General features: G+C 45.5%; 1 protein-coding gene across 3 annotated transcripts; it reads left to right on the forward strand.

Moving 5' to 3' along the window:
- The first annotated feature begins 7,324 nt into the window (after positions 1-7,324).
- Positions 7,325-13,233, forward strand: S100a16 (S100 calcium binding protein A16). 3 transcript variants are annotated; one of them, XM_034501442.2, is made up of 3 exons: positions 7,325-7,486; positions 12,069-12,247; positions 12,400-13,233. In XM_034501442.2, the coding sequence occupies exons 2-3, from the start codon at positions 12,095-12,097 to the stop codon at positions 12,640-12,642; spliced, it is 396 nt and encodes a 131-aa protein (XP_034357333.1). In that variant the 5' UTR covers positions 7,325-7,486; positions 12,069-12,094; the 3' UTR covers positions 12,643-13,233. The 3 variants fall into 3 exon arrangements, with proteins under 3 accessions (XP_034357333.1, XP_034357334.1, XP_034357335.1); XM_034501443.2 differs by having other exon boundaries at positions 7,340-7,508; XM_034501444.2 differs by lacking the exon at positions 7,325-7,486 and adding an exon at positions 11,258-11,419.
- The last annotated feature ends 5,584 nt before the right edge of the window (positions 13,234-18,817 follow it).

The raw sequence follows: 18,817 nt of genomic DNA on the forward strand, positions 1-18,817 counted from the left end.
TGTGTTGTCTTGACTCTTTATCCCTCTCTTCTGCCTAGTATTCAGGGTCAAGGGATGTGGGGTTCTTTAGGACAATGGCAGAGACGTTGGTAGGTGGGAAATATGAGAATGGAGTGGTTGGCAGTAGAAGAGACTAGGTACTCACTTCTCTCCATGGACTTGCATTGAGGGTGGTCCCGGACCTAAAAGCTAGGAAAGGTATGAATCTCAGAGAGACAGGCTCCTCCTTGCCTATCCAGGGCTGGTCCTCTGATAGAAGATAAAACACATGTATGCATACTTGGGGAAAGGAATGAACCATGTGTCCTGGGGCAGAGCTGACTAATGTCAAAGGGAATAGGTACTTAGAAATAGGTTGAGTGGCTGGAATTTGGATCCTAACTCTGTCACTTACAGCTTTGAACTCAGGGCACTCTCTTATAGTGCATTTCCTCATGAAGATGGTGAATAGTCCTCTCATAGGAGGAGGGTGTGTGACCAATCACATGGAATACTTACCAGAAAGCTTGACACAGTGAGTGCCTAGTAGGTAGAGGTTGAATGAAAGTGAGGACATGAGTGACCCTAGGTATGGTTGAGGAGAAGGTTTTTACTGTACATTTGAGGGACAGAACAGCCCGAGGCATCTGGAAGAATCCAGACTGAACATGGCCCGCAGAATAGACCATGAGAGGAAAGAGAGGGGCTGAGAGTGAGAATGAGAGAGGACCAAGAGGACAAAGAGAAACCAAGAGAATGTGTGGCCAAAATGGCCCAATTATGTAGGAATCAGAAGAGAAAGAAGCTCAGGGTCTGGAGAGGTTTAGGGTAGGTAGTGAAAGTAAGAAGTGCTGAAAGGACCCAGGATTCTGTAACAGGTGATGCTGAGAGAGCCTGACTTGGGTAGGCTGAATAGGCGCCACAGTGAGCCATTTGTGCAGTTTTCTTTGACTGCCCAGCCTTTTTGTTGATGATAAGGGGCAACATAATCTCTTCTGTAACTGCTTCTTAGCTGAAATTGGGACATTATTGTCACAGGCCCAAGAAGGCTAGAATGTTGGTCAAAGGCTGGGAAGGGAGAGGAGCAGAGGCTGGGGGACATCTGTTTCCCTCACTGCCATGTTCTGAGGGACCTCCTGGGCCTAGTGAAGTACAGGCCTCTTTGGGCAAGTCTAGGATGCAGGTTCTAAGGAGCATCTGGAGCTGGCACGTTGCAGGCAGTTTTAGAGCAGTTTGCACTCTTCAGCTGCCTGGAAGTTTGCTGGTACAGATACAGATAATAGAGATAGAAGATAAAGTTAAGGGGCTTAGGAGAAAATGTTTATCTTGGCTATACATTTGAAACTTCCAAGCCTGTGGTCCTCGTAGTTGCAGGTGTGTGGCAGGGAATGGAGAGTCCCAAGACCAGGGTGGGGGAGAGATCACATCTTCAGGGATAGGTAGGAAGGGAAATTTAGGCAGTTGATTGACAGGAGTACTTTTCTGCTGTCCATTTGACCTGTGAGCGGTAGATCCAAGTCTCAAGACTTCCTGAAGCCTACAAGAACTTAAGTTTACAAAAACAGGAACTCACTCTGTAGACCAGGTTGTCTGGATCTCCAGATTTCGTAGAGATCCATCTGCCTCTGCCTCCCTAGTGCTGGAATTAAAAGTGTGCTCCACCATTGCCTGGCTTGAAGTCTTAATATAACACTAGCACACAGAGAAAAAGAAGGCTGAGACATTTCTCATTTTTCACATACCTTACATCACTTTCTTAGACCTTTACAAATTGCATTTAGACACCTTAAATACCTTAGACCTCACAAGTCAAGGTTTCACATCCTCAGACTTTTACAGCTTACATTTACAGACCTTAAGTTACTTTCTGAGACCCTTAAAGCTTCCTTCAACCCTTTTCCTTCCATCCAATCATTTTGCCATGAGACACAGATTACTGAAAGCAGTCATCGCAAAACAGGTTCCTTTACATAAAGGAATAGTAAAAAGTTGCTTTGAAACCTGTTTTGTGAGTTTGTCTTTTTCAGTGTGAAGTCGGTCAACAAGGTATCCGTGTCTCTGTGTGTCTGCCTTTCTCAGCAGGAAACCCAGTAGCTCTAGAAACAAGTGAGGCCTGATTTTACATATCATATGAAATTGACTGACCAGGCAGCTTCAGCTGGCCACAGGGAAGGAGCTGGTTTGCTTGCTGCTGCTGTAGTTAGTCATCAACACCATCAGAGATTTGAGAGGGATAAATTATAGAAGGGATAATCCAAATGGCCTATGTATCAATTAAAATGACAGTAACTGACTTGAAGACAGATGTCTAACTTTTTTGTCTTTGCTAAGCTTTAGCTACTTGGATAAACTGAGTCTTATAAGATCCTATGCTATTCTGTCATCATTCACTATAAAAAGATGGAAATTTATTGGCTACCTAGATTGTTGCCCCAGGCTTCCTCTGGTGGTCTCAATGGTGGGTTGGGGGGGTAGAAGAAGTTGGTCTTTGGCTGTCACACAGGAGAACATTAACTCTTCAGCTGCCACACAGGACAACATTGGCCTTCAGCTGCTGGACTGAGGTCTGAGAGATTTTTCTGTGGAAGAGGAACTTGGGGAAACTGACATACATGGATGAGGGAGGAGTTGGACATTCAACCCAACAGTGTCCACAGTTTGGGCAGAGCTGTGGTGGCAGTTCTTTGGCCAGTGGTTAGCATTACCACAACCCAGGTAGTCGTCTGTGCCCCATCAACTTCTTTGGGACCTTAGGTTTCCTCCAGGAACTTGCAGTTCTGACTATCATGGGAAGCTTTTTCCATTAAGCGTTTTAGATGACATATTCTTCAGATCTCTGAGTTTGAGGATCATCATCTATTAAGTATACCTTATTTAAGCAAACTTTACCTGTTTTTCAGTTACTTGCTTTAGGCTTAACCTCAAAATTGAATACAGGATGCTGAATAAAACTTATCCCCGTAAATATATTGCATTTGTACTTAGCATGACTATGTACATAGTTCTGAGCACATTAAAAATTTTGACCATTATATAAGGTGGTTGACCATTAACTTTTATGTCTTAATTATCTTTAACAGTTTACAAGTTAGTACCTTTTTAACAAACATTTATTTTAATTTTATGAACAATAGCATTTTGTCTGCATGTAAGTCTGTATGAGGGTAGTTGTAAACTGCCATGGGGGTGATTGAACCTGGGTAGAATAGCCAGTGCTCTTAACCATTGAGCTATCTTTCCAGCCCAAGTTAGTACCTTTTATAAGATTAGGATTTTACAAATGAATCCCTGTTAAGTTTGAGCCTTAAAGTTGGAGTTGAAGATTTAATTGAACATCTTCTAGCAGCAACATAAAACTTTAAACCATAGGTAAAGTCCAGAGAGACTGGGAACTTTACAAAACCCTAAACACACTCCACAGAGGGATTGGGAACCTTATTTTCTCCATCTTTTTATAGTGAATGATGACAGAATAGCATAGGATCTTGTAAGGCTCAGTTTATCCAAGTAGCTAAAGCTTAGCAAAGACAAAAAAGCTAGACATCTGTCTTCAAGTCAGTTACTGTTAACCTGAGCAGACCTTAGGAATTTATAAGCCTTATTTATCAAACATGCACGTTATTTATCAAACATGTTGTTTCTTATTTAAATGTTCTAGAAACATGGTGTTAAACAGTTAGCAAAGTCATAGGTGGTTAGACATATATCTCTAAGATAGTTTCTCTTAGCCTGAGTAGACTTTTACAACCTTAGGAACCTTTTCATCACTATAGAAAAGTTCATTCTGATCCAGAGTGTTTTGGAGACTAGTTGTTGCTTTCTTAGTCTAAACAGGAGATGGCAGTGATAAGCAAAGCATTCAGTAGGTCTAAGAAGTTTCATGACAGTTGTCTTAGTTGGTATATTCCATGTGGTCATCTTATTCAAGATGGGGGTAAAGTTACATTGCACGTACTCTCTTTAAATCTTAATAAAGATGGCTGCCAGCCACATGGTTGGTTCCATCCTGATGAGGTCATGAGCCAAGATGTAGGTGAGCTACATGGTTGCTATTTAAAAACACTTATTTTTCTAGTAGATTTTTTTTTAAACGAAAGTTGAATCCAAGTTACACATACAGTATATTCTAACATATTCATATATGTCTTAGTTAGGGTTTTACTGCTGTGAACAGACACCATGAACCTGGCAACTCTTATAAGGGACAACATTTAATTGAGGCTGGCTTACAGGTTCAGAGGTTCAGTTCATTATCATTATGGTGGGAAGCATGGCAGCATCTAGGTAGGAATGGCGCTGGAGGAGCTGAGAGTTCTATATCTTCATCTGAAGGCTGCTAGCAGAATACTGGCTCCCAGGCAGCTAGGTTAAGGGTCTTAAAGCCCACACCCACAGTGACACATCTACTCCAACAAGGCCATACCTCCAAATAGTGCCACACCCTGGACCAAGCATATTCAAACCACCACCACCACCATATCTATCTCTATCTCTATCTCTATCTCTATCTCTATCTCTATCTCTATCTCTATCTCTATCTCTATCTCTATCTAATCTATAAAATTACCTATCTATAGATTTTTAACTATAAGCCTTTTGTTGTTAGTTTTAAGTTAAATTTTTACAGATTTTTAAAAAGCTTTTCATTGATTCTTTGTGAATTTCATATCATTTATTCCAATGCCACTCATCTCCTCATTCCTTTATACCCACCCTTCACCCTTTTAACACCCCCTCCCCAACCAAACAAAACAAAATGAAAAAATACATCTTGTCATGGAAGCTGTAGTGTGTCACACAGTATACAGCCTTTTGTCATTGTTACAGATTTTTTTTTACCATAATCAATAAACTTATAAACTCTGACATAGTTTACAGCATAAACTCAACAGATTTTTTTTTTGAGAGCAGAGAGCAAAGAAACAGTAGAAATAAAAGGTGTTTTGTTGTTGTTGTTGTTTTAAATGGAAAGTAGAAAAACCTTAGAGATAAGAGACTTTGGAAGTATAGAGCAGAGAAAATTTAGATATAAGAGATCTTGGGCTCACTTGTTTGTGCTGTGGCGGATGTTGTAACCATACGAGAGAATCTGGAAATTGAGTGTGCTAGTTTTTGGCCATTGATTGAGCTGTACTGAGGCCAAGCTGTTTTCAGTAAGAAAGGGAGTTTTAATAAAATCTCCCAGTTAAAGGAAGAAGAAATAAGGGGTCATAAGACACAGGAGGCAGTAAGAAAGCCAGAGGCCCAGAAGGATGGAAGGAAGCAGTGGGATTTCCAGGAAGGAAGTGAGAGATAGAAGTGACAAAGATCACAAATAAGAACTCCGCCTAAGGGATGATTCCAACATCATAGAGGGCCAGGAAGACATACGGACAGTATGGGAGCACAGTTCCTCGTGGGGGTGTGGTGGTGGTAAGGAAGCTCCCAGAAGGAACTGAGGACAAAGGGAACAGAAGTTACCTACTCTGATATGGTGTCAAGAATAACGGGGTATCCCCAAGTGAACTGAGAGCCTTGTCAGGGAGAAATGTCTCAAATCACAGAGGAGAGGCTAGGGTGAGAGGAGCTTTCTGGCATACTGGTATGGCTTTTGTAGTAAGAACAGGCAAAGCAGTCAGGCAGCTTCAGGGTGACACTAAGTAGAGAAGGAGAGATGAGTGGTTAGAGCAGGTAGAGAACACAGCTGAAGAGGTGGACTGGGAGGGGCTTATGGGAAAAGGAGGGAGGGTTTCAATAGAGGGAGAGGAGGAAGTGTCTTAGTAGAGAGATGCCCAAATGGTGCATGCCTGGAAGGATGTAACAGGTCCCAGGAGCCAGAAGGACATCTACTGAGTAAATAAGGAGAGATCAATGGTTAGAGCAGGTAGTGGGAGGAGGCAGATTTTAGAATTTGGAGTCAGTTTAGAATTTTGTGGGTGGCAGAAGCCAGCAGAAACAAATGAGCTGTACAGTCTTTAGGAGAGTCAAACAAGCAGCTTGGTTCTGTTAGGAGAGAGGCTGACTGAAAGAAGAGCCTCCTTGGAAGGAGGTATTTATTTATTTATTTATTTATTTTTAGTTTTTCCAAGACAGGGTTTCTCTGTGTAGCCCTGGCTGTCCTGGAACTCACTCTGTAGACCAGGCTGGCCTTGAACTCAGAAATCTGCCTGCCTCTGCCTCCCAAGTGCTGGGATTAAAGGCATGCGCCACCACTGTCCAGCTTGGAAGGATATATATATATATATATATATATATATATATATATATATATCCTCCCAGGTTTCGAGCACCAGATGAATGGAAATGAGGACATGATTGTTCCTAGGTATGGCTGAGGAGAAGCATTTTATTGTAAATATGAGACGATATATCCAGAAGTGTCTGGAAGAGTCCAGACTGGACATGGCAACAGAATAGACCATGAAAGGAGAAGGGGTTGGGGTAGAAGATAGAGGGGTAAGAGAGGGGGCCAGGAGCCAAGAGTAGAGGACCAAGACAGAAGCCGAGAGGACAAAGAGAACCAAGACAGTGTGTGATAAAGTGGGTGGGTTATATAGGAATCAGAATCTGGGGGAGGGAGGTGAAGCTCAGGGGCTGGAGAGGTTTAGGGAAGGGTTGGAGGTGAGAAGTGTTGAGAGGAGTCAGGATGATGTAACAGATATAGAGCAGGGCATGTGCTCCGATATGTTAATAGGCACCCCAGATAGCCATTCGTCAGGGGTGTGTGTATGTGTGTGTGTATGCATGTGTGTGTGCATGTGTGTGTATGTGTGTGTGTTCTTTGTACCTGACAGAAGTCATCATGAGAGTGGGCCAATGGGGTCCTTCCTCTCTTTTTGACTGCAGCCTTCTGTAAGGAGGTCAAGCTGGCCAGTTTCCTTGGGTACCTGCAGGAAAGGTGTGTACAGGGCTAGGTGCTGGCAGTGGAGGCATCGGCTGTGCAGGAGGGTCTTAGCAATGAAATCCCTGAGCTTAGGGTGGCTGAACTGGAGAGGGGAGACCAGAAAATGCTGTTGTGTTTGCTCTAGCTAACAGAAATTAGGTGTTAGACTCCTTAATCCCAACAGCAGGGAAATTCTGTGGCCAGGGAATCTAACTGAACTTGTCTTTGGTGGGGGTTGCCCTGAAACATGGCTCTCAGTGACCTAGGTGAGAAAAGCAGGTGAAAGCCTTCTCTTTCTTTCCTCTGCCTTGTTGGATTCTGCTCAGAGCCTGTGGATTTAGGAGGGTGGGGTTGAGGGATTGCCAGCTTTTACCACTCCCTTTAGGGTGAGGGTAGAGGGTTTTTTGTTTTTTTTTAAAAGGTGTGTATCCCTTTAACAAGGGCCCAACCCCAGGGCCAAGTCAAGAGTTCAGTCACTACCTTCCCACAGCCAGCTCAGCCAGGCAAGGCCGGGAGGGAGTGGGACAGATTCTGGGAGTGCAGTGGGGAGGAGTCCTGGCTCTGCTGAGCAGGAGCTGCTTGGCTGTCAGTGCCAGAGCCCAGGCCTCAGAGCCCTGCTGGAGGAGGTGGATTCGGAGGAGGCAGGTGAGCCCCCAGGCCCAGCTGGGTATGTCTGGGGCTGCTGTAGGGACTCTGAAGCCTTGGGGTAGGGGTCAGGAGAAGAGTCAAGGAAGGGAGCCGGGGAGAGGTGCCTGCCAGAAACAGGGCAGGAAGGTTTTGGTAATAATTAACTCTCCCCAAAGGCTAGTTAGGGTATGGGCAGCCCTGGTGGCTTTGTGAAACCTGTAGAGGAGTAGACAGGACAGCAGGACCCTCTCGCTGGCCAAGCAGCCGACCTGGCTCATCTCCAGGGGCTGAGACATTGGGCAGAACATTCCAGGGCCTTGCCCACAGCTGTTGCGTCCTCTCTAAACGGAACAGGGCGGAGAGTGTGTCTTGGTGGGCGTAAGGGGCCGACAGACTCTAGACAAAGGCTTCACTGGACTACGGAAGCTGTGACCTGGGAAAAATAATGGGGTTCAGGAGGAACTGGAGAGGGCTCAGAGAGCCTAAGAAGCCAGGAAAGGAAGGCAGGGGCTGAGGTGGCTTCTCTTCCACCTGGGGCACAGGCAGAACCGGCATGCAGGCCTCATTTGCTCTGGGTGGCGTTCCTTGGGAGTGGCTTGGGGAAGCCTGTGAGGGCACCTGGATGGGGGAGAGGGAAAGAGAAAGGAGTGGAGCTTCAAACTGGCAGCTTTTCTACTCTAGAACCTAGGCAGGTCCCGGCTTGACTGGCTTTGCCTGGCAGAGCCGCCTGTACTATGGGAGTGTTTGCCTGCCCGGCCCAGTTGCGGTGGGGGCAAGGCCAGGGGTGATGGATGCTAAGGTGGGCTCAGCCTCTACCCAGGAGAGAAACTCTATGAAAGTTGGAGAGGCCTGGGTTAGAGAGGTAGGGGTGTGTGTGTGTGTGACACCCAGTTACAACATTATGAGTTGGGGAAAAATTCGAAGGACTTACTTCAGCAGAAGTTGGCTGAAGATAAATGGGGTACTTAAACAGATCAGGACTGGCAGAGTTGATGCAGGTTGATATATGGGTATGATGTCATGCATCCTGTGAGGGTGTAGAGGTAGGAGCACCTCTGTGAACCATTAACCCCCAACACTGGGAAAAGAGCATGAGGAAGCAGAGAGACTGGGGAGATTCTCTTGGAACAGTCTTGCAAGTAGAGATTACAGCCCCGCTCAGTTACTGTTCTAGCCCTGCATATTGATAGCAGTTGGGAGGAATGAGTTAACTGAGAAGGGGATGGCTGAATGAATGGGAACATGAATGTATTGCTGAACAGATAGGTGAATGAATGAAAGTAATTAGCGAGGCCGTCGGTGAATGAGTAAGCCAATGGGAAGAGGATGAGTAGATCTGAGGGAGACGAGAGGGACACTGAGAAGTCAAGACTGGACTAGGTGGCCACAGTTAAGACTGAAAATCTTGTAGGCTTCGGGAAGATCCTAAGAGGTGAGTAGGAACGTAGTCAACACTTAACTGTATGTGAGGTGAACCTTGGAGAATGTGGTGGACATTCTGAACTCCAGACCAAGGTGGACTGAGGGACGGTGGTAAGCAGGCTCTTGGAAAGGGGTGGGGACCAGACTTGGGGGAGGGAGGGTGGGGCTGGAGTGGCTGCGATCCAGGGGCATGGTCAGGGCAATTTGGGCTTTTGGAAAAGTCAGCAAGCCAGGCTCAGGTGGGCGGGGGTGGGGGGTGGAGGGGGGAGAGCCTCCTGGTTGCTCAATGATGAATCAGTCCTGGAGACTAAGAGAACATTGGGGGAAGGGTGAGGCCTAAGGTGAAAGGCCCCTTTAGGGGAAGGCCCTTTGAAGTGACTCCCTATTTCTGCTTCTCAGGAAGGCTTCAGTGTACACTGGTATACCATGTCCTCATAACCCCCTACTCTCATTCCAAGACTTGCCTGTAAAGAAACTACCTCCAGGATAGGTCTGCCTAGGAGAACAGCACAATCCTCACACATACCTGGAAGTCCTCAGGCCTGCCTAGTTGAAGGATGGGGCAGCTGCAGGAGCAGGTGGCTGTGGTGGGTGGGGTAGTTGAGCCTGTCTTCTGCCCCCCAGGGGAGGGCGGAGGAGAATAATGACACCTGACTGCCCAACTCTGATACTCTGGCTTCAGAAAACACTTCAGAAACACATTTGTCCAGATGGTTATCTCAGAGCTGTCCATTTTATAAAAAGAACCTAGGGAGGAGGCAGATCCCTGGGAGGAAAGCCTGGGAAAGTCAGGACACTAGAGCTGCATCTCTGGTCGGCCCAGTGCTCCTGGGCTAGGTGGCTACATCATCTGTTGGGTGTTTCTGTCAGTTGTTTGCTTGGCTGCTTCGAAAAGCCAGGTAGGGATTGGGCATAGTACTAAGGGCAGGAGGAAGCTCCCCTGGTGGAGGAACAAAACTTAATGCAGGCAGAGGAAAAGCAGAATTGGCCTTTTTGGAGAGCATCAGTATCTCGGTGACCTATTCCTTCCCTACCTTCTCTTTGACTGTTTCCTACAGAATTCCTCATTTGGAATAGCTCTGGAATGGTAAAGGGTGGGGATGGGGTGGAGGGGTCTCCAATTCTCATTTTCCTCTCAAGACTTGAGAGAGAGAGACTGAGAGAGAGAGAGAGAGAGAGAGAGAGAGAGAGAGAGAGAGAGAGAGAGAGAGAGAGCGAGCGAGCTGAATATAGCTCTTCCTGATTCTGATACAGGTTCTACAATCTCTAGGAAAAAATGGCCATCCTCATCCTACCCAAAGGGCATCAGGGCAGACAGATTATGTGTTGAAAAGCCTTTTTCTTCCTTATTTGTATATGTTAGAGAATTTTTCTATGTGTCTTTCAAACATTAAACCACACTGTTACACCCTTAACAAACAGAGTATGGAGAAGAATATAGTTTCCTGTGGGTTTGGCACTGTGTCAGCCATCCTTCCAGCCACAGACCAGAGTGGTCAGGTGGGAAAGGAGGGGAGGATTTCCTACCAGACCTGCCCCAGCCCCACCACTCTCCCTCTCAACACCCCTCTCTTCTGCATGCTGGCCTACTTCCTCCTGTTCTGATCATTTCTTAAGAAAAAGCTACATAAAGGTGTAGAAAGGTGATCAGGGACCTTGGGCTCCTGGCTTTAGGTCTGGACAGAGGTGGAATATTTGAGCATTTCCTTTGAGCAGGGCACTGGGCCAGGTATTGTGTGCCAGACAAGTTACCCAGATTAAAAGGGGGGGGGGGTACTTGTATATTCAGGACTTAACAAACCTTGCCCTCAAATCTACAAATTCTGCTATCTGCTATTCAGATCAGAGAATAGCATCTGAATGTAAGAAACACTGCTGGCTTTACAGATGGGGAAATAAGAGGCAGAGACTAAGCAAACCAGCTAATGGCCCCAGCTGGTGTCGACGAGGTGAAGACAGACATGGCTGAGGGAGTCCAGAAAAGGTGTAGGTCAAGGCAAGTTTTCCTGCAGGCACAGTTTGGAGAGGGCCAGAATGACAGGCAGCTGTCAGCTGAGAGGAGTGGGCAAGGAGAAGATATAGCTACACAAAGGCTGGAAAGCAAGTCATAAGGACAGGAGGCATGCTAGAGTCTGTGGAAGGAGACCACCTTTTTGAATCAGACGGTGGGTGCACAGGCCTGGCCCAGTGGCTGTGTCGCTTTGTGTCCACCTCCCCTTCCTGGACCGAGCTGGGTGAGGGCAGCAGGAGTTCATTGTTGTGCTTGAGGGTGGGAGGGGAGTTTGAATTGCCAGGCTGATTTGGAGGGGCTCTAGGCATGGGCGGCGACTCACAGACTAGACCCGCCTGATCCCTTCACATCCTGTTATTCAGAAGGCTGTATCCGCTGGCTCACTCTCTCGGAGTGTGAGTGGCCTTTTGTTCTGGGGTGAGGGGGTGATGCATGTAGCCTCTGCCAGGCAGCTGCTGTGTCCAGAGGCCCAGGCTCTGTCTCTAGCTGGGGCAGAACTGGGCCAGGATCTTCCTTAGGTAATGGGGTGAAGGGTGTCATTGGGCCATGATGTATATATACTTAAGGAATGGTTATGAGGGAGGAGAGACTGACAGGGTGTGGCCAGGAGAGGAGCCACACAAAATCTGATCTGAGGAGCCAGACTTTGCACTTTCCTAGAGATGGGCAGTGGTGGCCTAATCCCCTGAGCCTACTACCTTAGAGCCTGTGCAGGGGGCTGAGGTGGGCCAAAGTTCCTATCCATGCTTTGTTGCTTAGGTCTGAGGTCTCAGCCAGTTCTCAGGACGGAAGATAGAAGCCCCTGGTTTCCTCTGTCTTGATTCTTACCAGCTAAGGTTGCCATAGAACAAGGGACCTGTGTGCGTTTAGGGGGGACAGTTACCTGCCTCCTCTCCTCACAGGAGCCTTCTGCTCTCAGAGGCTCTGACAGGCATCAGGCCTGCCTGGGGCAGGGGAAGGGCCTGGAGAACCTGTCTTGGCAGTTGGCAGTCTGGCTGGGGATCACCTGGATTAGAGGAGTCACATAGCTCTCCTTCCAGGGCCACCCCCACACTTACCTTGCTACCCTGTGTCTGCTTCCCTCCCTTCTCTGAAAAACAAGAAGTCTGGGGATGCTACAGGTTGTGTGCAGGGATGTCCCTCCTCATCTCTCTTTTTGCTTCTTAGGCTCAGAGAGGAGCTGAGGCACTGAGATGGCTGACTGCTACACAGAGCTGGAGAAGGCAGTTGTTGTCCTGGTGGAAAACTTTTACAAATATGTATCCAAGCACAGCCTGGTCAAGAACAAGATCAGCAAGACCAGTTTCCGAAAGATGCTCCAGAGGGAGCTGAACCACATGCTGACGGTACCCCTGCTGCCACTCTCTGCATCTGATCTTCTTTCTCTTCACAGTTCTCTCAGTGACCCCTCTCCATGTCCTGCTAGCCTAGCCAAGAGACTCTACCTAGGGTCCTGTCTGAGTCATCTCAAGCTTTACTGATTCAAATTCTTCTACAGGACACAGGGAACCGAAAGGCAGCTGACAAGCTCATCCAGAACCTGGATGCCAACCACGACGGGCGCATCTGCTTTGACGAATACTGGACCATGATTGGTGGCATCACCAGCCCCATGGCCAACCTCATCCGCCAGCAGGAGTGCCAGCAGGAGTGCCAGCAGGAGAGCCAGCAGGAGAGCCAGCCGGAGAGCCAGCCGGAGAGCCAGCAGGAGGGCCAGCAAGAGCAGCAGGGCAGCAGCTAGAGGCCCCTCTTGGGCCCCTTTTCATGTCCTGATCCATGTCCTGCCAGTGTTCTTCCCATGCTTCAAATTGACTCTTTCTTCCTCCCTTCTCCCTCCAGACCTGCTCCTACCCTTGCTGAACAGCACAAGATGGGCGGGTGGGGGCTATCAAGGGCTCTTTGTGAGCCTCTCACTGTGGTAGTGCTTCCCTGAGCGTTCAGTCCCTGGAGCCTGTAGGCCCTGGGGGAGGCCCCCTTTGTGAAATATCGATGCTGTTTGCACCCCCCACCCCCACCCCAAGATTTTCCTCACTTGTTGAGTCTGTGTGCTCTTGCAATGGCTGATGTTCCTGTCTGATTCTTGCCTGATTCTGGGTCTTCCTGACCTCTAGAGGTCAGCTTGCTGCTTGAGGTCTCCCAGCTCCTGGCTGTGGCAGCTATGTCAGTGGCAGTACCAGAATTAGCCTCTTCTTTTCTTCCCAACCTCTTAGCTGAGTGGAGAGGCATGCCCAGGGGCTCCTATTCAGCTGTCTCTGTCTGGGAATGACCTAACCTGGGTTGAGCCCCCTCTCTGCTCTGCCACCAAAATAAATGCTGGATTTGGAGTTTGTAACTCCTGGCTGGTTCCTTTGTGGTGTTCTTTAAACGCTCCAGACTTCCTGAGAATGTATTCCACCTTGGTGACCTTTGCCTTGGACCCTGAGGCTCTAGGGAATTGCATAAGAGAATATTATATGCAAACAAAATAAGAAAAAAAAGTCAGAAGTTAAACTGGGATTGATGGCCCACATATGTAATTCTAGAATCCCAGCTGAAGCATAAGGGGATGGAGTTCAAGACCAGCCAGGGATGCATAGCCCAGCGTAGTGTTGTTTGCCTGTGACCCCCAAAGCCCCTCATAACCTATTCTCAGATTCAAATTCAACTTTTAGATGCATAGTAGATGTCATTAATTAGTCCTCAATACAGTTAAATAAAAGGGCCTATGACCCTCAGCCTTGAGCTATGAGTAGCATGAAGGGTTTAGATCCTCAGAGGCTGATTCTAATGCGGAGAGATGATGTGGGGCGGGATACAGGGTGTAAGGGGAGAGAGGTATGGGAAGCCAGAGACAGAAAGGGAACCACAGTTTTCAGCTGCTAGGAACGATGTCAGCTTTTCCATCTCTCTCTGCTATTGAACTGAGAAGCCCTCAGTAGGCACATGACAGGAAACCCAGCCTCTACCCACAGTTTAAGGTTTCCCCAAAGAAGCACAGGTATAGAGACGTGTTTTTTTTTTTTTTTTTTTTTTTTTTTTTTTTTTTGTTGTTGTTGTTGTTTTTCCTTTTTTTTGTGTGTGTGTGCTTGTTTTATACAGGGTCTCATTATGTAGACTTGGTGGGACTGGATCTCTCTATGTAGATCAGGTTGGCTTTGAACTCACAGAGATCCAAGTGTCTCTGCCTCCCAAGGGCTGGGATTAAAGGTGTGTGCCACCACACCAGACCTAGGGCAGACTTTTATTGTGGTGCGTTTAAGGATTTTCAACGTTGTGAAACTGGTGTGTCTCACACAGGCTGTTAAGGCCCTGCTGGCCTTTTTTCCTACTGCAGTCATAATAACCCCCCACCTCCATCCCCTTTAAAATTATGTTTAAAATTTATTTATTTATCTATTATTTAAAATAGATTCTTCTCTCATACAATACATCCCAATTACAGTTTTCCTTCCCTCTACTCCTAGCTCTCCCTTATCTTCCCTATCTCCATTCTCCCCTAATTTACTCCTCTTCCATCTTCCATCAGAAAGGAACAAATTTCCAAGAGACAACAACCAAACACAACAAAACAAAATACAAGACAAGGCAAAAGCCCCCACACTGAGGCCAGACAAGGCAACCCGTCAGAGGGAAAAGAGTCTCAAGAGCAGACAGAAGAATCAGAGGCCTTCTTGTTCTCTCACTCAGGAGTCCCATAAAAATACTAAGCTTAACCTATAATATATACACAGATGACCTGGTGCAGACTCCTGAGTGCCTTGTGCTTGCTGCCTCAGTCTCTGTGAGCCTGCTTGCACCCTGCTTAGGATGATTCAGTGGGCTGTGTTCTCCTGGTGTCCTCCATCTCTTCTGAGTCCTACAGTCTTTCTGCCCCTCTTCCATGGGATTTTCTAAGGTGGGGGACCTGACAGCGATCCCAATTTAGACCCTTTCTCTGCATAATGTCTGGCTGCATTCACTCCTCTTAGATTTCAGAGGAAGCCTCTCCGATGAAGACTGGACAAGGCACCAGTCTCTCTCTCTCTCTCTCTCTCTCTCTCTCTCTCTCTCTCTCTCTCTCTCTCTCTCTCTCTCTCTCTTTCTCTCTCTCTCTCCAGATGCGTTGTATTTTGGCTTTACCCTATTTAGGTTTCTGGGTTATCTAGTCTCTGGTTCCTGGTCATCCAAGCAGTGTCAGGCATGGGCTCCTTCTCGTGGAGTGGGCCTCAAGTTAAATCAGACATTGGTTGGCTACTTTTACAAGTTTTGTGCTACTATTGTCCCAGAACATCTTACAAGCAGGATAGATTGTAGGTCAAAGGTTTTGTGGCTGGGTTGGTATCCAAGTTTCTCTTTTTAGCCTGCAGAACATGTTCCCACATGGAAGAGACTGGAACATAGGGATGAAGACTCCATGCAGACATTGGCTAGACTTACCCATGTTACAAGAGCTGTGTGGCTGTCATTGGCAATGTCTGTCCCCACTCCCCACTCCTGTCAGTTTACAGAGAGCATTCCCCTGTCTTAGATCAGAAGATCTGTTTGAAGATCTCCACAGGATCTCCTCAGCCAAGAACTCAATGGAATGCAACTGAGTTTCTTGACTGGAAGCCTTGCCTGGTTGCAAGAGATGGCCAGTTGACACTATGGCCCTCATTACTAGTGGTCCTCACTAGGATCACCCTCATGGATTTCATGAAGTTTCCACGACACTAGGTTTCCACACTGTTCCTCAAATGCCGCCTAATTCCAGCTGTCTCTCTCTGTACTTTCTCTCTCTGTTCCATCTCCCCCAACCCCTGATCCCTCCCACCCCATACCCACCTGTCCCTAGCACACCCAAAAGGATCTATTTCCCCTTCCCTATCTTTTTCTAGGGAGATCCATTTGTTCCCCTAGAGCCACCCTGTTTGCCTAACTTTGGGTTTATGGGTTGTAGTTTGATTATCATTTACTTAATGGCTAATATCCAGTTATAATTGAGTACATACCACATTTGTCTTTCTGGGTCTGGATTACCTCACTCAGGATGATTTTCTCTAGTTCCATCATTTGCCTGCAAATTTCATGATGTCATTAAAAAAAAAAAAAACAGCTAAGTAATACTCCATTGTGTAAGTGTACAGCATTTTCTTTATCTATTCTACAGTTGAGGGCTATCTACGTTGTTTCTAGTTTCTGGCTGTTATGAATAAAGTTGCAATGAATACAGTTGAGCAAGTGTTTTTGTGGTAGATAGAGTGTCCTTGGGTATTTCCCCAAGAGTGATATAGCTGGGTCTTGAGGTAGATTAATTGCCAATTTTCTGGAAAATGCCACATTGATTTCTATACTGGCTATATGAATTTGTTCTTCTACCAGCAATGGAAGAGTGTTCTCCTTGCTCCACACCCTCGATAGCATGTGTTTTTGATGTTAGGCATTGTGTCAGGTGTATTATAGAATCTCAAAGAAGTTTTGATTTGCATTCCCCTGATGGCTAAGGATGCTGAACACTTCTCTAAGTGTTTTTCAGTCATTTGAGAGTCTTCTTTTGAGAACTCTCTATTTAGATCTATACCCCACTTAAAAATTGGATTATTTGGTTTATTTGTTATCTACGTTCTTGAGTTCTTTATATATTTTAGATGTGGAGTTGGAAAAAAATCATTTTCCGTTTTACAGACTACTACTTTCTTTGAATAATGGCATCTTTTGCTTTATAGAAGCTTTTTAGTTTCAGGAGGTCCTATTATTTATTAGTTGTTGATCTTAGTGCCTGCACTATTGGTGTTCAGTTCAGAAAGTTGTCTCCTGTGCCAATGTGTTAGGCTACTTCCCACTCTCTTTTCCATCAGGTTCAATGTATCTGGTTTTATGTTGAGGTCTTTAATCCGCTTGAACTTGAGTTTCGTGCAGGGTGATGAATATGGATTTACTTGCATTCTTCTCTATCCAGTTTGACCAGTACTGTTTGAAGATGAAAATGATGTCTTTTTTCCACTGTGTATTTCTGACTTCTTTATAAAAAGTCAGGCGCTCATGTATGTGTGGATTAGTCTGGGTCTTAAATTCAATTGTATTGATCCACATGTCTCTTTTTACAGCAATGCAATGGTTTTGATTACTATAGCTCTGTAGCACAGCTTGAAATCAGGGGTGCTGATGCCTCTGGCAGCTCTTTTATTGTTTGAGATGGCTTTAGCTAACCCCCCTTTTTTACCATATGAAGTTGAAATTTGTCTTTCAAGGTCTGTAAGAATTGTGTTGGGGGGCTGGAAGATGGCTCAGTGATTGAGAGAGCACTGGTTGCTTTTCAAGAGGACCCTGGTTTAATTTACAGCACCCACACGACATTAATAACTGCCTGGAATTCCAGTTTCAGGAGATCTGGACTCTGAAGACACTGCATGTTCATGGTGCACAGACATACATGTAGGCAAAACACCTACACATAAAATATAAGTAAATAAGTAAATAAACAGTATTGGAATTTTAATGGGGATTACATTGAATCTGTAGATTGCTTTTGGTAAAAATGGACATTTTTACTATTTTAAAAAAGATTTATTTATTTATTTATTTATTTAATATGAGTACATTGTAGCTGTCTTCAGACACACCAGAAAAGTATATCAGATTCCATTACTGATGGTTGTGAGCCACCATGTGGTTGCTGGGAATTAACTCGGGACCTCTGGAAGAGCAGTCAGTGCTCTTAACTGCTGAACCATCTCTTCAGCCCCATTTCTTCTATGTTAATGCTACCAATCCATGAACACAAGAGATCTTTCTGTCTTCTGGTATCTTCCTCAATTTCTCTCTTCAAAGACTTGAAGTTTTTGTCACAGAGGTCTTTCATGTTCTTGGTTAGAGTTACTCCAAGATATTTTATATTAATAAAGGCTTTTGTGAAAGGTGTTGTTTCCCTGATTTCTTTCTCAGTCTATTTGTTGCTTGTATATAAGAGGGCTACTGATTTTCTTTACTTTTTTCTTTTTTTGGGGGGGGGGTGGTTAATCTTGTATCCAGCCAATTATCTGATAGTGTTTATCAGCTGTAGGAGTTTTTTGGTGGAATTTTTAGGGTCACTTATGTATACTATCATAGTCTCTGCAAATAACTGTATTTTGACTTCTTCCCTTCTAATTTGTATCTCCTTCAGTTGTCTTATTGCAGAAGCTAGAACTTAAAGTACTATATTGAGTAGCTGTGGAGAGAGTGGACAACCTTGTCTTGTTCCTGAGTTTAGTGAAATTGCTTTGAGTTTCTCTATATTTAATTTGATGTTGGCATAGGTTTGCTATAAATTGCCTTTATTATGTTTAGGTATGTCCCTTGTATCTATAATCTCCTCTTTCTCCTTCTCCTCTTCCTCTTCCTCCTTCTGTTTAGGTAGCACTAGGGTTTGAACCTACAGTTTCAAGTGTGCTAAGCAAGTGCTCCAGTTTTGTGCTCCTCACATTTGAGGCAGGTTCTCTGCTTTCCCAGTGACACTTTCCACCCATCAGGGTCCCTTTCTTTTCTTATGAGCTCTTTCTGTTTACATATCACATTTTTATGGGGTTTGTTTTGGAGACAGGGTCTCATGTAGTCTTGGCTAGTCTTGAACTGGCTAAATATAATAATTGAGGTTGACCTTGAACTATGGGTCCTCCAGCCTCTATTTCTCAAGTGCTGGATGATAGGTATGTGTCTCCATGTCTGTCTATTTTGCTCTTTTTTTGGTGATTATTTCCAACATAAAATAACTATATGTATTTCATAGGGTCCAGTCAACTTGACACCTGTATGCAATGTATAATGACCAAAAATGACCAAATCATGGAGGGTTTGCTTAGTGTGTGGAAAAAAAAAAAAAAAACAAACCAACAACAACAACAACAAAAACCAAACCAAACCAAAAACCCAAAACAAAACACTTAAACAGGAGGATGATGTTGTGGTGTTCTTATGTGTTTCAAAATGTTTTAGGGTTG

This window comes from Arvicanthis niloticus, chromosome 4 (genome assembly GCF_011762505.2).
Source record: "Arvicanthis niloticus isolate mArvNil1 chromosome 4, mArvNil1.pat.X, whole genome shotgun sequence".
Classification (NCBI taxonomy): domain Eukaryota; kingdom Metazoa; phylum Chordata; class Mammalia; order Rodentia; family Muridae; genus Arvicanthis; species Arvicanthis niloticus.

Bases quoted from the DNA above. Each gene is read 5' to 3' on its own strand.
- S100a16 (XM_034501442.2), top strand. From the start codon at position 12,095: ATGGCTGACTGCTACACAGAGCTGGAGAAGGCAGTTGTTGTCCTGGTG. The intron at 12,248-12,399 runs GTACCCCTGCTG...ATTCTTCTACAG, and splicing joins AGCTGAACCACATGCTGACG to GACACAGGGAACCGAAAGGC.